This window comes from Pinus tabuliformis, chromosome 4_1, assembly GCF_031772625.1.
Source record: "Pinus tabuliformis cultivar Carrire ecotype Pingquan chromosome 4_1, CPIR1, whole genome shotgun sequence".
NCBI lineage: Eukaryota > Viridiplantae > Streptophyta > Pinopsida > Pinales > Pinaceae > Pinus > Pinus tabuliformis.
In genome coordinates, this window is record NC_142303.1 from 494,403,625 (window position 1) to 494,426,715 (window position 23,091).

General features: G+C 38.6%; 1 protein-coding gene across 2 annotated transcripts in view; it reads left to right on the plus strand.

Moving 5' to 3' along the window:
• LOC149176684 (sterile alpha motif (SAM) domain-containing protein) overlaps window positions 1-23,091 on the plus strand; it is a 142,181-nt gene that overhangs the window by 46,828 nt on the left and 72,262 nt on the right. For both annotated transcript variants that reach the window (XR_016258073.1, XM_089419950.1), the window contains exon 4: window positions 2,915-2,978. Coding sequence is in view for 1 of the 2 variants with exons in the window: in XM_089419950.1 (XP_089276076.1) it covers window positions 2,915-2,978 (64 nt within the window). In the remaining variant the exon portion in view is untranslated. The remainder of the gene's footprint in view (window positions 1-2,914; window positions 2,979-23,091) is intronic.

Below are 23,091 nucleotides of genomic sequence, written 5' to 3' on the forward strand. Positions count from 1 at the left end.
GAAAGAGAATTCAACCCTAATATGCCTACATCTTGGTTTCTCAACGAATTGGAATGTTGAGTGAATGATGTCAAAACTTGAGGGAGGCAAAGCTAAAGAAAGCATAGTGATTTAATAAGTTGGCAACAAGCAAAGTAAGGGCTATGATTCTAGATGTTGAAAATTCATAGTGCGTGTTCTGTCTCTTTTACTTTGGAAGTTGTAGTTGTTTTTTGTAGACTTGTGCATGTTTCTAAAATGGTGGGAAGTGGAGCAAGGTATGGTCTAGACTGATGCTTCTTCATCATATTTTGTAGTTTTGAGGCATATCTAAATCACTGATTTTGATTTGGGATCTAATAAGAGTTTACTTGAGATGAAAGATTCATGCAAAGCATTTGAAGAACCTTCTCAGGGGAACCATGGGATTGGTTATCTGTTTGATAGGATGTCATGTTTTTTCTAAAGCAACAAAATTCAGATATATCTCTTTTTGTTAAGTATAGGTATGTTCTATGCTTAGAGCAATTTATTTCAATTTTCACAGTTAGCTCAATATCTTTCCCAGATTAGCAATCACATCAGCATTAAAGTAAATTGCAGATAGAACATAAACATAAATCGCAGAAGACAAGGCAAGATAAGAGGACACAAGATGTGGCGTTAGCCAGGGAAAAACCCCAATGTGAAAATACCCCTGTTTTCCTTGCTGTCCTTATAGGTGACTGCAGCCTGGTTAGGAGGTCCGTTCTAGGTCTCTCGGCCATCCAAACTTCATCTCCCAATTGCTGTTAGCAGTCCCTCACTGCGGCCCTATAAATGTGTCACTAAAACTACCCACAAATCAATCCTATGACTGTGGTTGCCCTTCCAACAATCCTTTATTGCTGCGGCATGAGAACAAGGGAACTCAACCCCTTCTCCAACACTTCGGACCCCTCCAAACAACGGCTAAGACTCCTGCTCAATACGCTGTCCACACAACCCTTCCACACTGTCTAGGGCAGCCTCCTAATGCTGCGGCTAGGGCATGGTAATGTCCTCCTTGACTGCGTTTTGGTAGGGACCAATGTATAGGGTTGTAGGCTTCCTTCTAGATAGCGTTAGGGCTTCTCTTTCATGACTGCATCCTCTAGATTAGGGCATTGTATTCCTTATTCTTGATTGCGACTAGGGCAATCTCTTTTCTTCCAGCATCTAGGGCTTCCACTCCTAGATTTCTCTTCCACTAAAACCCAAGACAAGTGGAGAGAAATCAAGACAGAAGTGTGTGTGAGAAATGACTCTCAAGTCATCTCCTTTTATACTAAACGTTGAGCACATGTGGGGTTTATTTGATTGCTGGCCGACCTTGACGAATTGGCTTATAACACAAATAAATTCATAACTCCATGAATACTTATCAAAATCTGATGATCTTTAGATCAATCCTACACCTCTCGATGAGAGGGATCCAAGAAAAATATTAGCCACCATAAGATGACCCACATGGAGTTTGGCCCTAGTTGCTAATTTTAACACTTTTGCATTGTATGAAGTGGGGATAAGGTAAACCTTAATATGCTTAGAACCTTAGTTGATTTAGGTATTCATGAAAAAATGTTTCGATGGTTGGGTAGAGCATCAAATTTGATGTGAGAATGTTTTAGAAAATATATACATACAAATTTATGGGAGATGTAGAATATAATATGTTATTTAAAAGTAATTATTTAGTGAGGTAGATTACCTTATATTTTGTAGATTAGGTAGTTTGTCACCTAATTGACCTAATTTCCTCACTAATGACACTTTATTAATCTAGTTGGTCACTTTATAGAATGTGGTCCTTAAGTGACCCTTATCACACATTAAAATCCGCATATTAAAGTTTGAATCCTAGGATCAGAGTGTTGTACTCCAACAAAGGATTCCTAGGTTATGATTGACGAGAACAACCTTGAGTGCTACAAAGGTTAAGGGGTAAAGCTTTGAGATAAAGTTGACCTAATTGCTGAGTATAAGGATTTTTTTGTGGCTGAGCCAAGAATAAAAAAGGTTCAAGAATAGGGGGATCAAGAATAGGTTTTGTGGTGGGATAGAATATGTCATCAAGAGTTTGATTGAAGAAAGTATAATAATGTAGGGATTGCCAACCCAAGATAGGTGTGGAGATGTATAGGTCTCAATTATATATCACTTGTGGCATTAGTACCTTGGTTGCTATGTAAATGCCTATCCTACTAGGAATGAAGCTCATTGATAAAGCTTGCCACTAAGTATCACTTATGATGAGAACAATTTTGGCTTGTTTATAGGAAGGAAACATGGTTTGAGTCAAATGTTTATTTATAATTATATCATATTCCTTATTTTTATTTTATCCATATGCTTTGACTCATATGATAGTAATGTGATGTGACAAGTTGTGTTTGAGGAGTACTATATTGATATGGTTTCTCACCTATGGTCATTGAGAAAGTTGGGTGGACATGCTTATTTTTTGATGATGGTGATGTTGATAAGATATAACCTAAGATAAAAAACGTACAACAAAGAAAAAAGGAATCAAACTAAATATTCTTTAGAATGCCATTTCTTTTTTGAACATGGTGGAAATGAAAGAGCTCATTTAAGCATGATGTAATTTGTAAAGTACTAATTAATACATTATTATGAATTTATTAAGAATTATGTCACTTAGTAAGTAGATTATTAATACATTATAATAATTTTTATTAAGAATTATGTCACTTATTAAGTAGATTATCTTGTTATAGAACGTCACTCCAAACATTGAATTTTTCTTATTGCCTTTTTGATGATAGATCATGGCCACGGACCTTATGCGATGGTCACACTTATCTTCTTACACCTATAACAATGATAGTCATATAATAAAATATCTTTAAGCCATCTTCATGGTCGATTGTTGACAAAATTTCGTTATTTGCAGGATGCTTTTCGTTATCTAAGAGGAGATTGCTCTCATTGGTTCTTGTCTCATTTTCACACAGATCGTAAGTATTTTGCCTTTTTCTTGTGTTCTTTTTTGAAGTCTCATTTTAAAAGAATTCTAACTAAGTGGAAATAAACAACTCAGTATTGTTAAGTAATACAACATAATCTTCATATAAGAGTTGATTCTTGTTCAAGAAGCCATGAATGTTTAGATTTTGAGTTTTGATATGGTCGCAAGAGCAAGATAATGGTAGATGTGTTAGAATGTTTGGATTTTTATAAACTAGCCACATTTTTGGCATCAAGCCTTAATTATGGGGACACTACTTTTCATGGGTTGTGCATTTGTTACTATGGGTTGGGATATTGAAAATGAAAGAAATTAAAAGAGACAACCTTAAAATAAAACCCTAAATTTATAGAAAACAACAAAATAAATTTTGATTTGATGGAAAACCATTGGCAAAACAAAGGTAAGGGGAATCAAACAATCTAATAAATAGTGAATGCACTTGGAGTGAGTAATGAATAATATGAAAAATGTAAAGACAATCAAATGAGCTAATTATGCCTTCAGGTGTGTGTGTGTGTGTGCGTGTTTTATTTTTCTATGTGGCTCACGTGTTAAATTTTTTAGCTATGGTCGGTCTTCATAATTAATATTTTAGTCGTTAAAATATATGTTATGATTAATATTGGACATGTTCTTCATGTCGGTTTCAAAAGAGAATTTTGAATTTTGAATTGTTGGCTCCAAACTTGTCAAGTCGGATCTTCCTCAAATCAAGTCAGCCCTTGTTGAAGTGGCACCCATTCAGGCCATCCAGAACAATATATATAAGGCACTTGACCTCCTTCTTCCAGTACAATTTGATCTCGCACACAAGAAGATATTTCCTAGGCATGTAAGCGAAGACAAAGGATAAGAAGGACGAAATTATTTCAAGTGTATCTCTATTTCTTTGACTTCACATGTGCGATTCTCTCTCTCTTTGCAGATTCACACTTGTGGTTTTTGGGCATCAGGGGCGAGATTGTGGGCAGTTTTTGGGAGGCCGAATTTTGGCCTAGGAAGATTAGAAAGGGCTGAAATTGTTGGGCAGATTTGAGACTTGACAAGAGGGCAGTTTGACCAGTTTTGATGATTGTATTGTTGGCCAATTTGGCCATCATATTGACTATAAGAGTTAGGTCTATCTCTTGTTGAACTGGATAATTTCTCTAAGGAAAAGGTTGCTGGGTTTTCCCCCGAAGTGCATTTACCCAAGGTAAATCTTGTGTTATCTTTGTGCATTGTGATATCTACTGTCCTTGTGCATTTTATTGAAGTTTTGTAGCTTCGGTTGGTCTTCATAATTTGTATTAGCCCTCCAAAATTTCCTAATACGAACTGCACTACAAGTCGGCTCCAAAAATAATGGAATTTGAATTTTACAAATTATGAATTTCGCCTCCAAAAGTAAGTTTGGCTTCAAGTCGTCGATAGTGAAGGGACACGCCCTTTCGGCCCTTTCATAAACTATATATCGGCGTTCATTCTCTCCAATCTGGGGATCCAATTTGGGTTGTCTGAGGCAAGATTTCAGATCACATTTGAGGAGAATTTCAGGCCAATCAAAGGAAGAATTTTAAGGCTAATCTGAGGCAAAGAAAGGAGGATGAATCAAAGGCATAATCTACGGCTAGAATGAAGGAGGGAATTTTTGAAGCTATGTTGGTTTGACTTGGGCTTGATTCTGATTATTCTTATTTCTTATTTAACTGGAAAGAACAAATGTATTCCTTGTTGAATGAACAAATTTCTCTAAGAAAAGGTTGTTGGGTTTTTCCCCCTGATTTGGTGTTTTCCCATGGCAATTTTTGTGTCTCTTGTGTTTGGCTATCTCTTCTTGATTCTATTGGCATTCGCATTTACTGTTGAGATTTTCTTGTATAATTGCTTAATGATGAAAGCCGAATAAGATAAACTAATGATTGAAATCATCGAAAGTAATTTATCGCTTTAGAAAATCCTAAAAATCAACATGGTATTAGAGCTATGGTTGAAGGGCAACCTTGAAGGAATAAGGTCTAAGAGAAATCACTTAACCTTAGTACTCTTGAAGTCCTGTACCTAGTTTGTGACAAAATTACAAAGAATGGAAGTTTTGTCGGGGTTGACCAAAAAGCCTCAGATCAACACCACAGGCAAAACCAAGGGGTCTGATAAACCTTAGGGCAAGGTCGAAAATATGGGCAATCTAGGCCGTAGAGCTAAAATCTTTTTTCAGGGTCGCCTCAGAAGGCCAACAATGGACATTCCCAATTACAAAGAGGAGCATGTGGTTTCAAATACATTTTGCAAAAAATGTTGTGAGTTTTACTTCAACTCTCTTTTCTTCTATGCCTTTAGGCCATTAGTTTTGAATCCCAATCATCTTGGACTTGGGAAGGCAAGCAATGTTTTTGTGCAACTAACCTTTGATACAACTCTTTTATACTTTTGTGGTTGAAAGTCCTTTGCGTACCTTATTTTGGCAACATTTTTGGATGGGGGAATGTGTTAAAATTGGCAACCAGGGCAAAACTTCATGTGGGTCATCTTATTCATGGCTAATAATATTTTTATTAGATTCCTCTCGTCGAGAAGTGTAGGATTGATATAAAGATCATCCAATTCCGATAAGTGTTCATGGAGATATGAATTTATTTTGATTATGGAATTATTATCAAGCCGACCTACAACTCATGTAGGCTTAGAAGCCCAACAGTTGCATCTATTCACCCACCAACGTTGTGTATAAATATAAGAGGACTTTTCCTCATTTGGACTCACTCATCTCATCACATCTCTGTCTCTCTACTGCGCAGATATGAGTCTCTTCTCTACTGCGCTGAAATGGGTCTCTCTCTCACACATGTGAAGCCGGAAGCTGTTGAATTTGAAGCTGCAACTGCAGAAGTAAAGATTGACTTGCGTGGCCTAGAAGATCTTCTCTTTGGAACTGCGCTGTAGGTTCATTTGAACCTCCTTTGAAAGCCACAACTTTTGGTGGTGGAATGAAGTCAATCCGACGAACGGTTTGCAAGATATCGACTGCCCTAGTTTGAAGCCGGAAACTGCTGAAACTGAAGCTGCAACTGCAGAAGTAAAGATTGACTTGCGTGGCCTAGAAGATCTCCTCATCTGAACTGCGTTGTAGGTTCATCTGAACCTCCTCTGGAAGCCGAAACTTTTGGTGGTGGAATGAAGTCAATCCGACTGTCGGTTTGTGAGATATGGTCTGCCCTAGTTTGATAATGAAGCCGCTAATGCTAATGCTACTGATCTAGGGTTTGCTACTGCTAATATGAATCAGATTTATTGTACTATTTCTCTCTGCTGAATTATTGAAGATAAAAGAAGATTTGATCAAAGGGTTTCCCCACACATTGTGGGGTTTGTCCCTAGCTAGCCGCCACATCTTGTGTCTCATGTCTTGGCTTGTTTTCTGTCGATCGTTTAATGTTCTATCTGCACTTTACTTTATGTACATGTGATTGCTAATCGGTGGAATATAATATGAAAAAGAAGTAAACTGTTATAAGCATAGAACATACCATAACTTAACATGGTATCAGAGTTGAGGTGAAGACAAAGCCCGAGCAAGAGCAAGAGCAATCATTGAAGAGAAGATTGGCAAGGCTATCCTAAAAGAACTATGGGGTCCTCAACACTCTTTCCTGTCGAAGACAAGCTCCGTGAGAAAGCTGACTATCACGGATGGAAGATGTCTATCGATCTAACCCTTGAAGATCAAGGAGTGCTGGACCATGTAAGAGGCAATATTGTTGAGCCTTCATCAAATGCATCTGCTGCTGCCTGGAACAAATGGAAAAATGGAGAAGTCAAAACAAAGAAGATCATCCGGGACTCTATCGACAAGCGCTTGGTGGCCTACATCTCTGATCTAGACACCTCCAAAGAAATCTACGACAGACTGGTGAGTTTATTTAAAGTTAATGATGCAAATCAAGTTTTGTTTCTTAGAAATAAGTTGAGGGAAATCAAGAAGGGTGAAGATGAAAGTATGCAAGCATACTTCTTAAGAATCACCGAGATCAAGAACGATCTCCTATCTATTGGGGAAACCATTACTGACAGAGAAATGGCACTCACAACTGTCGGAGGATTACCATCTGGATGGTATGTGTTCAGGACTACTCTTCTAAAAAATAATGTAATTCCTAGTTTCGAGGAATTAATGGCTAGATGCATTCAAGAACAAACAAGAGTAGAAGAGCAGGAAATGCCCTTGCCTAAAGGTCCTCCTGCTGCTTTTTCTTCTCATGCTAAGAAAAGAAATAATTCTGGGTCTAAATCGAAAAGAAAGGTTGGATTTAAGGGTGGAAGAAAAGGACGATATTTCATTTGCAATAAAGCAGGTCACTATGCAAGGGAATGTGATCAAAATCCCTCTCATGGCAATCAAAGGAATGACAAAGTCAACAACAAAGGTAAGAGGAGAGCTGGGAATCAAGGAAGAGGACAAGCATTCAAGAAGGCTAGAAATTCTAGGCTGTATTAAATGCACCTGACCTCAAAAGGAACCTAGTGTCCATCTTGGCAATGGAAGACAGAGGCTACAAGGTAACCTTCAACAATGGCAAGGTATGTATATGGAAAAATAATGTTAAAGATGCCTTTACTCTTGGGTTTAGTGTTGATTCATTATATCAGGTCGTTGGAAGTCCGCTAGGTGTCATGTCTTATGACACATCTCTTTAGTCCGAACTTTGGCATCGGAGGTTTGCCCACCTTCATTACAAAGCTCTACCCGATGTAAGACAGATGGTAACAGGGATGCCCGAATTCCAAGTAGAGAAAGAAGGTGTATGTCCGGGATGTGCCAAAGGAAAGCTCAAAAGGGGACCATTCCCCTCAAGCCAAAGCAAGACCTCCGATATATTACAATTGGTTTACTCAGGCATACCTGAGGTTGGCATTAAGAGGGAGACTACTACACCACATACTCCTGAACAAAATGGTGTGGCAGAAAGGAAGAACCGCACAATTATGGAAGCTGTCCGGGCCATGCTACATGATCAAAGTCTTCCTAAGTTTCTATGGGCTGAAGCTGCAAACACTGCCGTATATGTACAAAATCGGTGCCCTCATCAAGCATTGGGTTCCAAGGCTCCTAAAGAAAAGTTCACTCGTAAGAAACCCGATGTTTCTCATTTTAGAATTTTTGGAAGCCCTGTATATTTTCATGTGCCGAAAGAGAAAAGAAATAAATTGGGTTCATCTGGAAAGAAGGGGATTTTCGTGGGCTATGGTGAAAATACTAAAGGCTATAGAATCTATATAGCCGGTCAAAGGGAAGTCGTAATTAGTCATGATGTCACCTTTGATGAAGATATGTCTTAGCAAGGTGAACAATCCTCTGACTTTGAGGAGCTCTCAAGAAGCCGACACCAGGGAACCAAAAGAAAAGGATGATGAATCAATGCCTGATGTAGAAGAACCCATGGATCCGATTGATCCTCCTCCAAATGAGCCTTCCTCTTCTAGGAAGATGCCTTCATGGCTTAGGGGGCTACTTGATGATGCTGAAGGATATGCTGCACCTCGAGAAACATTTCGTGAAAGTAAGAAACTTAACAGGTATCAGGGATACCTGACCATCATGATAACGATCATACAAAATGAACCTTCATCATTCTCAGATGTCATCAAGCATTAACTATGGAAGGATGCTATGACCATAGAATATGAGTCTATTATGGAGAATGATGTCTGGGAAGTAGTTCCCAGACCCTGGACAAGACAATTGTTACTTCAAAATGGCTTTACAAGATACAGCATGTAGCAAATGGAAGTATGGAAAAGTATAAGGTTCATTTTGTTGCTCGTGGTTTATCCCAAGAAGGGAGGTATAGACTATGATATTTGCACCTGTTGCCAGATATATGACCATCCGCTTGATCATAGCCCTTGTGGCTTCACAAGGATGGAACCTACATCAGATGGATGTTAAGACCGCGTTCTTGCATGGTTCTATCAAAGAAGAGGTCTATGTGGAACAACCTGAAGGATTTGAGATTTATGATTGAAAATCTCATGTATGCAGGTTGAAGAAGGCTCTCTATGGGCTAAAGCAAGCACCCCGAGCATGGTATGAGAGGATCGATAGCTACTTGATGAAGCTGGGATTCACTAGGAGTGAAGCTGATCCTAACCTTTATTTTAAGGTTGAAGATGACAAGCCTCTCATACTGGTGTTGTATGTGGATGACCTCTTTCTAACAGGTGCAAAACCTCTCATTCACAAATGTAAGAGGGAGATGGCTTTTGAATTTGAAATGAAGGACCAAGGACTTGAAGTGTGGCAGAAGCCAAGGGAAATTTTCCTATCTCAAGGAAAATATGTGGTAAATATATTGGAAAGATTCGGTATGATGGCCTGCGAGCCTGTGACTACCTCGAGGATCTTAACTTTTAGAAGTTATATGGTAGTGATTTCGGACCAGACTTGGGAAATGCCTCTGAGTTTCAAAAACTCATTCGCATTGATGTTCTTGGTGAACCTCTGTCCGAACATATGTTTTGCAGTTAGCATTGTGAGCTCATATTTGGTTGAGCCTCGCTGGATTAATGCCAGGAATCTTCTGAGATGTCTTCAGGACACAATCTCTCATGGATTAAGATACACTGCCAGAGATGTGAGACTACTTGGATATACTGATGTTGATTGGGCAGGCAGTGTGGTGGACCGTAAGAGCACTTTCGGGTACTGTTTCACCTTGGGATCTGCTTCGATATCCTGGATGAGCAAGAAGCAGAAGTCGGTGGCTTTGAGCACCGCCGAAGCAGGATATATTGTTGCTAGCATAACCTCGTGTGAGGCAGTCTGGTTGTGAAAGCTCTTCAGTGAGCTGTTTGGATTTACATCGGATACCACTGTGATTCTCTGTAACAACTAGAGGTGGGATTCGATTATTGAGGAATCCCATATTCGTCAATTGCTCCAGCAGATAGACATCATCTGAGATATGGTAAGTCGATGAGCAAGGAAGCTCCATCACATTAAGATGATGTACAAGTTGATACACCTTGTCAAAGCCCCGAGGAAAGATCTAATCTGTGATTTTCCCAAACGACTTGGAGTCGGCAAGAAACCCTTGTACAAGGATCCTGCATGTTGCATACATTGAGCTCTGGGAGCTCTGAGGGTTTGCGGTTCCTACTGGAGCAACATATGACCACAGGGTGACTCACCTTCCCCTGGTGGTGCACACTGGAACAAGATGATTCGCTCTCTTGTGGGACAAGATGATTCGCTCTCTTGTGGAACAGGATGATTCGCTCTCCTGTGTAGCAGGATGATTAGTTCTCCGGTGAGGCCTAGATTGATGTGTTCTCCATGGCAATTGTAGCAGGATTTATGTGTTCTCCTGTGAGGCCTGGATTGATGTGTTCTCCATGGCAGCCTGGATTGATGTGTTCTCCATGGCAATTGTAGCAGGATTGATGTGTTCTCCTGTGAGGCCTGGATTGATGTGTTCTCCATGGCAATTGTAGCAGGATTGATGTGTTCTCCTGTGAGGACAGGATTGATTAGTTCTCCTGTCGAGGCATCCTACCCATGCAGTCTGGGACTCATGCGAAGTACCTCTCATCTGATCAATGAGCAGGGAAATGAAGTTAGGGACCATAGTAGTACCGATGGACGCATCGTTGTAACTACCGTACTCCCTACGCTAGGATGACCTCCATTGATCTAGGATCAATGATACTGGTCTGGGACCAGTGGTAGGAGTTGTACCATACTATGATGCTGACTTCGGGTCGGTTGAGACTGGTCTGGGATCAGTGGTACATACTCTGAGACTGACTTTGAGTCAGTGGAGGATGATATTGGTCTGGGACCATTGGAGTTGTACTCACTATGACGCTGACTTTGGGTTGGTTGAGACTGGTCTGGGACCAGTGGTACATACTCTGAGACTGACTTTGATTCAGTATGATACGTCCTCGATCATTTCTTCTTCTTCATAATTCGGACAAAAGCAGAGTAGAACAGAACAATGCAAGAGCAGAGCAGAACAGAACAAAACAATACAGATCAGTGCAGGGCAGAACAAGACAAAGCAGAACAGGCAAAATAGAGCAGAGCAGGGCAAGGGTCAGGCTGTAGAAGGCAGTGCATTTGATGGATGAATAGTAACGACCGATAGACAAGATTGCAGATGAAGTTCTCCATGGTTGAGAGGGAGTGTTAAAATTGGCAACCAGGGCAAAACTTCATGTGGGTCATCTTATTCACGGCTAATAATATTTTTATTAGATTCCTCTCGTCGAGAGGTGTAGGATTGATATACAGATCGTCCAATTCTGATAAGTATTCATGGAGGTATGAATTTATTTTGATTATGGAATTATTATCAAGCCGACCTACAACTCATGTAGGCTCAGAAGCCCAACAGTCGCATCTATTCACCCAGCAACGTTGTGTATAAATATAAGAGGACTTTTCCTCATTTGGACTCACTCATCTCATCACATCTCTCTCTCTACTGCGCAGATATGAGTCTCTTCTCTACTGCGCTGAAATGGGTCTCTCTCTCTCACACATGTGAAGCCGGAAGCTGTTGAATTTGAAACTGCAACTGCAGAAGTAAAGATTGACTTGCGTGGCCTAGAAGATCTCCTCTTTGGAATTGCGCTGTAGGTTCATCTGAACCTCCTTTGAAAGCCGTAACTTTTGGTGGTGGAATGAAGTCAATTCGACGAACGGTTTGCAAGATATTGACTGCCCTAGTTTGAAGCCGGAAACTGCTGAAACTGAAGCTGCAACTGCAGAAGTAAAGATTGACTTGCGTGGCCTAGAAGATCTCCTCATCTGAACTGCGTTGTAGGTTCATCTGAACCTCCTCTGGAAGCCGAAACTTTTGGTGGTGGAATGAAGTCAATCCGACTGTCGGTTTGTGAGATATGGTCTGCCCTAGTTTGATAATGAAGCCGCTAATGCTGATGCTACTGATCTAGAGTTTGCTACTGCTAATATGAATCAGATTTATTGTACTATTTCTCTCTGCTGAATTATTGAAGATAAAAGAAGATTTGATCAAAGGGTTTCCCCACACATTGTGGGGTTTGTCCCTGGCTAGCCGCCACATCTTGTGTCTCTTGTCTTGGCTTGTTTTCTGTCGATCGTTTAATGTTCTATCTGCACTTTACTTTATGTACATGTGATTGCTAATCGGTGGAATATAATATGAAAAAAAAGTAAACTGTTATAAGCATAGAACATACCATAACTTAACAGAATGCATCCTATGGCTGGGCATTTCATTTCAGAACACGATGTCTTCCAAAAAGGGGCAAGAGATGCCATTGAAAATGTTAACATGGAGTGTTGGATATCGCAATGAACACCATGAATTTCCTAGTATTTCTGGTGGCAAGCTCCATAAAGTGAAGAAGATAATGCCTGTGCATTTCTGAAGGATTCGATTATTATAAATCATTGTCATAAGTAATCTACATGTATATTGTGGATTAGTATATTGGTCCTTTCAACAAGATAAAAAGAAAACCCCATTCAGGTGGACATAAGAAGAAGGTAACATTTATTTCCTACTTTCTGTTGCAGTATACAAGTGGATGTGTGGGAAGAAGGATTGATGTTTACATCCTACCTTTTGCTGTTGTATGGAAGTGGATGTGAGAGGGATTGACATTTACTTCCCACCTTTTGTTGTAGTGATTCTTTGAATTTTTGTTATTGATATACATTGTTATGATAATGGGTTCTTGTTACTGCGTTATGTCCTCTCTGAGCCAGAGGAACCAAAGGAAATTGGAATGCCTCCACATGAAAATTGAAAGACCATTCATAAGACTACAATAAATAGGAGGTTGAGTTCATCATGTTTACAAAAGTCCTCTTGTGAAGACTGAAGTCATTTGCAGAACAAAAAATGTCCTTGTAAAGGACAGATTATTGCTCCTGCTATAGTGGTTTTGAAGAGATCGATTTGCTTGATTTGAAAGAATCAAGGGTAATTATCCGAGATCTATAAAATAGTTGGTCCTACTCTGATCTTGCTAATGCCTCCTCCATGAAGGAAATTTGGACCATTGTTTACTGATTTGTGCTATAATGGACCATTGATGGATATGAAAAGGTAATTTGTAGGTGACATTTGCAGTAAGTGATTACTTTCTACTAATGTTAAAAGCTACAGTTGTTACCAGAAGTCTAGAATAAACTCTCAATGTTACAAGGGCTGTTGAGATTGTGTGGAACCTCTGAGCCATGTCAACTGTTTCTACCAAGGCATTTCATTTTCATGGAGATTGATGTGGACTGTGATAAAGGTTTTATCAAAGGGAAAACATTACAACGTTAATTAAGAGCTACCGAGCAAGATGAAAAAGGAGTGTGTGATGTACATGACAAAATCTAATAATGTTATTTGCCCTAGGGTTTGTAAACCCTACGTAAGTCTTGAAGGATATCATTAAGAAAGCTCTAGGGTTTGTAAACAAAACCCTAGAGCTAGACCTTAAATATTAAAGGTTGATGTTTCTGCTGAAAGATGAAACCCTTGCTCATGGAAGGAATGATAACATGCTGATGATGAAGACAAGGATGATGAGCTTGTAGATGGATTTTACAAGATGGCAAGGATCAAGAGGGAGTTGACAAATTCCTCTTTGTCCTCAAAAGATAAGTATCTTATATCTCTCTTCCTTGATTACTATTGTTGGTGTTTTACTATTAGTTAGCCTCTTGTCATTATTTCTTTGCTAGGTTGTAATTGTTCTTCGATGGCCTCCTACTGAGAATTGCAGTTACATTTTGTAGGCCACCAAGGCTCTAGCAACAAATGAAAGTATTGAAAGAACTAAGCAAAGTGTGTGACAAGAGGATTTTCCCTAAAATGATTCTTGTTTAAGAGGGAGAAATTGTACTGATATTTGGAATCATGCCGGAAAATCTCTTTTGTTCAGAAGAAGCAAGCAAGGCAGTAGATTTGAAGGATTCACATGACAGGGGGAGCAACTGTGGCAGAAAGATTTTCCATCGTGATAACAGAAGCAATCAAGATAAAGAGAACTAACTTCTAAGTTTGAGATGAAGGATGTTTGTTGGATACATTAATTCTTGGGAATAGAAGCATGGCAAACAAATGGATGAGATTTTCCTTGGTCAAAAGGATGATATATTTGGGATGATGGACAACAAGTCCATTGCCATTCCCAATCCATTTTGGTGAAGCTGAGTGGCAGAGGGAGCAACCTGGATTGTCTTAGCAAGATTTGTTTCAACATTAGAATCATTGGGGAAGCAGCTGTGATGAAGTTTATGATTAAGGCTAGGCACATGTTGAGTGTAGCTGCTGGGATTTGTTGAAATTTGGTACCGGAGGACAGGTGGTTCCCTAAGGCTTTGATCTTTGGCCTAGGGAAAAGTGTCCAAAAAGAATTTAATTTTTCTCCTAAAGTGACTTTATAATTTTTATAAAGTCAAATCTAGTTTAAAAGTGACTTTAAGTGATAAAGTTACTAAAGTCTAATTTTAAAGTGACTTTATTAAAGTCAATGTAAAATTAGAAAGGAAAAGTGACTTCGGAAATAAATGACTAAGTGGGTCTTTATTAAAGTGGGGTGAATTAAAAAATAAAAAGTGAGATTTAAATGAGCATTTAATCTCAGCCCTAGATCTCAATCTATTTCAACCATCGGATTAAGGGATTACCCAAAAGACACTTAGGGTTGGATTAAGGGAGGAAAATGAGGAAAATGTCATTCATTCTTTCATGAGCAGATTGAGAGAGAGAGAGCAAGGGAGATTTCTAGACAGGGAGGAGAAGGAGGCAGCAGCTTGGCACACATTCCAAGGCAGCAGTTTAGCAAATCCGTACAGCTGAGTGAGCACACAGTGAAAGGCAGATATTTGGCACGATTTTCTAGAAATCTGTACAACAGTTTATTTGTGGAGGCCGTACAACAGTTGGGCACGATTTTCTAGGAAAACTGTATAGCAAGTTGGGCACAATTTTCTAGGAAAACCGTACAACAGTTGGGCACAAAAATCGAGGAGGTTGTACAACAAATTTGGCACGAAAATCGAGGAGGCCGTACAACACTTATTGCTGTCCTGTTTTGCTGTTTGCTAGTATTTTCCAATTGGCTGTGAGGCACAGAAACCGAGATAAGTTGTAAAATTTGCTTGCTGATTTTTGCTGAATATTTCTCACTGTAAAAGCATTTTTCACTTTTCAGAAATAAGAAAGAGCTCTTGAACTGGTTTTCCCAAAGAGTTGTAGGGGGTTTTCCAGGGTCACATTGACCAAAAATCACTGTGTTCAAATGTGTTAAATGGCTGTTTGTACCTGCTGATTTTTATTTCTTCATTTTCCAACATTCTGTAAAATTTCCAGAATTTGTATTTTCAGCAAAAAATTATTTTTTTCAGTTGTTGAATGTATGGATATGAGAAAGGGCATTTAACTATATGGGAGAAATAAGGTGAAACTGAAACCGGGGTGGGAAATGAGAAATTTTTACAGGATTCACAGTTTGCGCTTGAGAATTTGCTTTGATGAGCATAGGATGTATTGCAATTTGTTTTGCAATTCGTGAAGCAGGGTAGCTTCAAGATTGTTTGATCGAGTGCATGATGATAGGTCAAAGCACATGGAATAGTGAGGTCTTGTGCGTATTATAGATTGCTCCCTTGATCAGTGGGGTTCTAACCTTATTGCCACGAGGTTTGGCTAGTGGGTTGAGCTTATGCCTTTTTCCATGATGTTGATGTGGGATGGTTTCCACATGGTTATGGTGATGAACATGTGGTGGATGGGTTTATTCAACCTTTTCTTGGGATAGAGAAATTTTTTATTCAACCTTTGTGGAATTCATTATGAATACCTCCCTAGCTAAGAAGGATTGTTGAAGTTTTGTAGCTTCGGTTGATCCTCATAATTTGTGTTAGCTCTTCGAAATTGTCTAATATGAACTGCACAACAAATCGACTCCAGAAAAAATGGAATTTGAATTTTTCAAATTATGAATTTTGCCTCCAAATGTAAGGTCGGCTTCAAGTCGGCCTCAATGAAGGGACACACCCATTCGACCCTTTCATCAACTACATATTGGCATTCATTCTCTCCAATCTAGGCATCCAATTCGAGTCATCTGAGGAAGGATTTTACATCACAGTTGAGGAGAATTTTAGACCAATCAAAGGAAGAATTTCAAGGCTAATTCAAAGCAGATAAAGGAGGATGAATTAGAGGCCTAATCTAGGCGTGGAAGGAAGGAAGAGATTTTGGAAGCAATGTTGGTTTGACCTGGACTTGATTTTGATTATTCTTTATTCTTATTTCACTGGAAAGAACATATGTATTCCTTATTGAATGGACAAATTTCTCTAAGAAAAGGTTGCTAAGTTTTTTCCCCTAGTTTGGTGTTTTCCTAGTGTAATATTTGTGTCTCTTATGTTTGGTTGTCTCGTCTTGATTCCATTGGCATTCTTGTTTATTGTTGAGATTTTCTTATATAATTGTTTAATTATGAATGCAAAATAAGATAAACTAATGATTGAAATCATTGGAAGTAATTATTGTTTTAGAAAATCCTAAAATCAACACATTTATGGTTGAATTTCTAAAGTGTAATTGCTTAATGATCAACTGAAAATTCTAAATGAATATCTACATCTTTAGAAGTAATTATCAGTTTTAAAAAATTAGTGCTTGTATCTTTTGCACTTGAAAAATCAACATCATGGACCCTGGAGATTGGTGACCGCTACGTCCACGAAATATTTGTACTAGGCATATCCACCCGAAGGGATGAGTTCCTACCTGCTCAATCATGGAGCTTGATCTCGAGTGTTGAGAGAATTGAAATTGTGACCTCTCAATAGCAAAGGTGCTTTAACGATGGGGAATCGACCGATTGAGCTAACCCTCAACGCTATTGTGTCTAAAAATTCATTTCCCATAAAAAAAGTTGGGATCCACCAACTGACTTGTGAACATTAATAAAATCCGTGTCATAATATGTAATAGTTTGAACTAGTTTAAAGATTCGTTTTTAATGCTTTGAATAAAATACCCGATCTTTGTATTCAAATTAGGGGAATCTTTGATTTACAAGTAATTGTGTGCCCTTAAAAAACATCCTGCTTGCCACTATTTCAAGCCCTCTTTTAATCCCAAACCCCTAAATTGTTGGAGGCCTATCAATCATTTCGAGAGTGGAAGCAACAACGATAGAGGCCCTGCTCAATGTTGCGATAGTCGCTATCTGGATTAAATTAGTGAGGGTCCGAAATTGGTAAAATACAAAATGTACAAAAAGTTCATTTTTTTCAAAATTTTTAGTATCTAAAGCATCCACATCATAAAATAAATGCATTGACACATAAATATGAAAAGAGAACTAATATATAAGATGTGTAATATGTCTAGTGCTACATCACACATAATAGTGAATCATGTCTTGAATCTTGAGTCCCGACTCAACCTCAAAATATCAACAAAAAATATTATAATGTATCGCATATCATGAATCATATACAATGAAATGAACCAAGTAATTATCGATTTCCTCTACCCCTCTTGCAAGAAAATTAACAACTTTCCCTCTAGATGAAGAATGCCATGGGGCTGGCATTGGATTCCGATGTCCTCTAGAAGTTGAAGAACTAGGAGATAGAGAAGGTAGACCACATCCTCTACTAGTGATCATGGTAGGTGGTGTCACACCCTCCTCCTGTTGCTCCTCCTATCCGCTGCAAATGCTACCCCCTCAACTGCCTCCTCTTCCAACCAATCAGGCCTGGTTCCATGATAGACCTCTCGACCTCAACCCTCCATGCAGAAGTGGTGCGTATCCCATCCAATGAGATGGCCTCCACATCAGGTGTCCTCTCAAGCTGGCTCGCCGACGATTAATTTACCACTGTTCTATGCTGTTACAATCACTTTAGCCCAATCTTATATTCAATTAGCAATCACTTTCAAATCAGTTTAATCTTTCTAGTAACAAATAGCAATTGTAGATTGTTAAAATTGGCAACTAGGGCCAAACTCCACCTTGGACAACTCATATGATGGAGATGATATTTTTATTGGATTCCTCTTTTCGAGAGGTGTAGGATTGATCTAAAGATCATCTCATTCTGACAAGTACAAATGGAATTATGAATTTATTTCTTCTATGGACAAATTGTCAAGGTCGGCCAGAAGTCAAATGTAGGCTCATGAAGCCCAACAGACGTGTCTCTTCACCCTCAACGTTGTGTATATATAGAGGAGTCATTTTCCTCATTTGGTCACTCATCATCACACATCTTTCTCTCTCTACATCTGATTGGGTCGTACAAAATTACAAGCAGCCTGTTCCTCTCCACACGTGCGAAGGTTTGATTGGGATTTTTGTTCTTTGCATTGACTGAGTTGCAGCCAACTTTGACCAGCGTTGACCAGGCAATGTTTGACTTCATTTGACTACATTTTTTGTGGGAAATTCTCTGTTTGGGCAAGCCGCATATTTTGGCACAGAAATCGAGATTTTCTAAGTAGGTTGACCAGCGTTGATTGCAGCCCTTTGATCGTAATAGTTGATTGTGCTTTGACCAGGTTTGATTAGATTTTTCAGGACTGTTTTGGGTTGATTTGGGCCATCTTTGGAGGTTGGGTTGACCGGGTTTGATTGAGCTGAATTGGAGGAGAATTTCTGCTGGTTTGACTAGTGTTGAATTTCTGGTTAGGGAATCCTGTTGACTGTAGTTTGATTAGACAGTTTTGACAGTGTTTGGGCAAGTAAATTTTGTATATTGTACTCTCTCTCTGCTAAACTTTTGAAGAATAATAAGAAGATTTGATCAAAGGGTTTTCCTTGGCATTTTCCAAATATTGTGTCCTTGTCTTGGCTTGTCTTCTACTTATTGTTTATGTTCTATCTGCATTTACTATCAATGTTAATGTGATTGCTAATCTGGAAATTGGTATTGGTCTAATATGACAAATTGAAGTAAATATCTCTTAAGAACATACCATTGTTATCTAAAATTAACATATACAGAACAGTAAATGCAATGACAGCAGAAGACAATCAAGAGCAATAATAGACACAAGGATTTGGTGAAAGACTAGGGAAACCCCACAACGAGGAAAACCCTTTCAAATTCTTCTTCTTATTAGATTGTCATAAAATGTTCAACAGAGAATAAAATGATTCAATTCACCATCCAAGAGTCAACGGTCAAAAACTTTGACTTTTCAACAACCAATATTGAAAACTTCAAGAGATGAGCCCAAAAGTCAAATCTAGTCAAAGTCAACAATAGTCAATAGTAGCAAATGATGCCCTAACTAGTCATAAGTCAACAATCAAACACCTCCAAAGGAGCTCAGTTAACTGCCTAAAAATGCGGCTTGGAAAGCTAGTCAAAATGAGGTCAAAATAATCTTAAACAACTCGGTCAAGCTTGGTCAAAGGAGAGAGAAGGTCAACTATCAAATCTGTGGTCAACTAGAGTCAAAGTAACCAAAAAATCTTGGTCTTTGTGCCAAAAAATTTGGCCTCCAAAAACAATCCAAAATGCCAAGTCAAACCAAGTCAAACTATGCCCAATCTCAAAAAGTCAACGCTGGTTAAAGTGCTAGTCAAAGACATATTTTCGGCCCAATCAAAATATCCTCTCTCCTCGGACGTGTCAAAAGGAAGTACAATTTTTCAAATGTATGAACCTCCAGGAGAAGAAGAAATGAATGTGTGAGATGTGTGTCCAAAAGAGGTGCTAATGTGTTGTATTTATAGGTGTTGGAGGAGACCCAATTTTTCTTTAAATTCGACTTGAACTTCTGTGCACTTTTGGGTTTTCACATTAAAAATATATTTTTCCTTGAACAAATTAAATTCTTCCAAGGGCAAAGAGAGTCTTCTCTGAATGAGGAAGGTTGCCCAAGGGAGGGAATTTGTCCATGAGCTGCCAAATTAACATGGAAATTGTAGTAGATGTAGAACATGTTGTTGAGGCGCTGGGACTCCAACTTGTATAAGGGTAAAAAATTATAAATTAATAATTATAAAAATAATAAATTATATTTTTTAATATTTAATGAATTCAAAAAATTAATGGGAATTTTTTTAACCTGTTATGCTTCTTGGTGTGTATTTTTTCAAATACACTCCAGTTGCGCTCACATCCGAAGGAGCTACATGTTTGGATAAGCACTCGAATGGCAAACGTTTGGAGATTGGGTACTCTGCCACCTTAGCTTCTCCACCATGCATCGACAACAAATAAGAGAAACGTAAGAAAAAATTGAAATTTGAAAGTTGAAGAAAAGTATGAAGAGACAATGAAATTTGAAACAAACTAAGGCTTACCTGGCATTTTAGTTTTCCTATCACGGATAGCGATGTCGAAGCTAAATGTGCCACCCGCTATCCTGTATATCTCCATTTATTTAGAAATTTGAGCACATTTTCCTGGAGATGTCACCATCTTTTGAACACAAGTGAAGAATCCATCCATAACCTCAACGTCAAATAAGAAACGACATGAGCTAGAAAATGGGGGTTTAGGTAGATCCTTGCAACATGGAGGGGACAATGGAGTGTATTGTTCCATTGCTGATCAATCATTGCCTATATCGGTTGTTGTTTCTCAAACCCCTCAGCCTCCTTATCATCATAATTGCTGCAAATGGATTCCTTAGCCCTATCCATGGCCTCATACAAGTAGCCAATTGTGGGCTTGTCTCCATCAACTATTGAAAGAACCTTTATCAAAGGCTCAGTAATGCTACACACCTCCTGCACTCCCACCTAGAAGCTTTTCTCGTATGAAACTAGCTTGCATATGGCCTCTCCATCTAGTTTGCGGCTAAATGACAAAGCATGCCACTCCTCTAAAAGAAACATTCTCTTCACATCCCACATATAATTCAAGAGAGATTGAAGAGATATGAAGCTAGTGGCAAATTGTGTAATAGCAGGGTGCTCCAACTCCTTGTTGTTGGTGAATGTTCTCATCAAATGAAGCACAAATGGATGATTATATATAAATTTTGTAATGCTTTTTGATAATTCAACAATATCCTTGAAAAGAGAAATTTTTCCTATGTCCTCCAACATCAACTTAATGCAGTGTGCAACACAAGGTGTGTAAAATAAGTTAGGATGCCTCTCCGTAAGCATCCTGCCAACAACATAATTTGCAACATTGTCTGTTATGACCTGGACAACATGTTGTGGACCCACTTCTTGAATGAACACATCCAACAAATCACATAATAATCGTGCATTTTTGATATGTGCAGATGCATTAACAAATTTCATAAACATTGTCCCCTTGGGACAATTAACCAAGAAGTTAATAAGGGTTCTACCCATTTGATTAGTCCAACCATATGGCATCATAGTACATCCCATATGTGCCCATGATGCCCTAAACTCCAATCTTGCAGTGCATTTGACCTTTTCATTCTAAAGATTATGCCCTCTAAAGTCATCATAGGAAGGGGCTTTGTACCCCGGGCCAACAATAGCAATAAGATCAATCGTGGGTTGGAAAAATGGATTGTTCCTGGCAATGTTGAAGGGAACATCACTCCTGTAGACCACTAAAGTTGCACATGAAGATTCCATGCCCTAGGATATTTCAGAGCTTTCCTGCAATTGCAGAGTTCAGATTTCATCAGGGCTTCTAAGCCCCATCTTTAACTTCTTCTTCATTGTACTCAGACTCTGCAACCATGCGGGGATGTTGTAAATGTGATGATAGTCTGATGAATAAAATCATGTAATAGGCCTAGGTAGCTTAGGAATTTGCTACCAAATGAGTTGACTCTAGGGAGTTTTTTTTACTTAATTCATTATTTGTGCTTTTCAGTGCTTAATAATTAATTGCTTTTTGCTCCGAGATATACCCCCAAAGCTAGAGTGCAGCTTGATAATGCCTTAGGTGAGTCCTAGTATCTAGAGTCAATGTATATTACCATGTTAGTTCACTTGTAAAATTTCGTGGAATTTGGTTAAGGTCTAGCGTCATTTTTTAATTGTTAAAAATTTCTTGCAGGACGAGATTTTTAATAATTTTTTTATATAAATTGTAATAATTGATATCTAGAGAAGTTATAGGGGGTATGAGTAATCAAAATTCGACCTCAACTTTCTACTAAGACACTTTGGTGGGTGAATAATCATTTTACCCCCAAAAAACCCACTTTTCCTAAGCCTAGGGGAAAATGTGGCAATAAATTACTAGAAAAAATAAAAAGTGGAGATTTTTTTTTTTCCACATGCCAAATGACATGGAAATTAAGTGGAAAATCAAGTCAAGTTAAGAGTGGGTCAAAGTGACAAGTTGGAGGTTGGATGGGCACTCACATCATCAAGCATTTATGGCACATGGGAAATTAAGTGTGGGCCAGATTTACCAAGTCGAATATCCAAGGAAAATCAATGCATAGCTAAATTTTGGGTGAGATTATTATGGAGTATTGTCTCCATGATATTTTACCAAACTATACACGTATACACTGCTTCTTACCTTAACCTACATGCACAACACTCTTGGGTAGTCAACGTACAACAAATTGGAGCTCCACGTAGGGCAATTTGGTTTCAGTTCGGAGAGGTGGCATCACAACATGGATTTGTCGTAGTTTTGGTGAGGAATTCATGGGATTGCTCTCCCTTTCACCCACCATTCATCACACTTGGCATCTACAGCAGGAAAAAACGAATTTGGCACGAGGGAAGAAGAAAATGTTTTCCACTTACCAAAAATCGATTTCCACACTTGGCATTGGAGCTCCACTTCACAAATTCGAATTTCACCTTGAGATTTCCACCATTCTCCACTTGGCATTGGGGTTTGCATTGGGATTTTCTCCCATTTTCTTATTTAAATGAGCCATGGGCTCTATTCTAATCATCTTGAGACGAGATATTGTGCTTGGGGAGACTCTTCTGAAATTTGTATTCACTTCTTTCATGTTAGTAAAGAAATACTTTGGGGTTTAATTTGGTTTTGGTGATATTGCTTCAACTCTCTATGCTTTATTTCTACATGGATTCTAAATTGCGTTAGCTTTCACATTGCCATTATTTGGATTAATATATGTAAGTTAGCTTGCATAATTTTTGAATTAAAGGAATACTCTAGGAAGAGG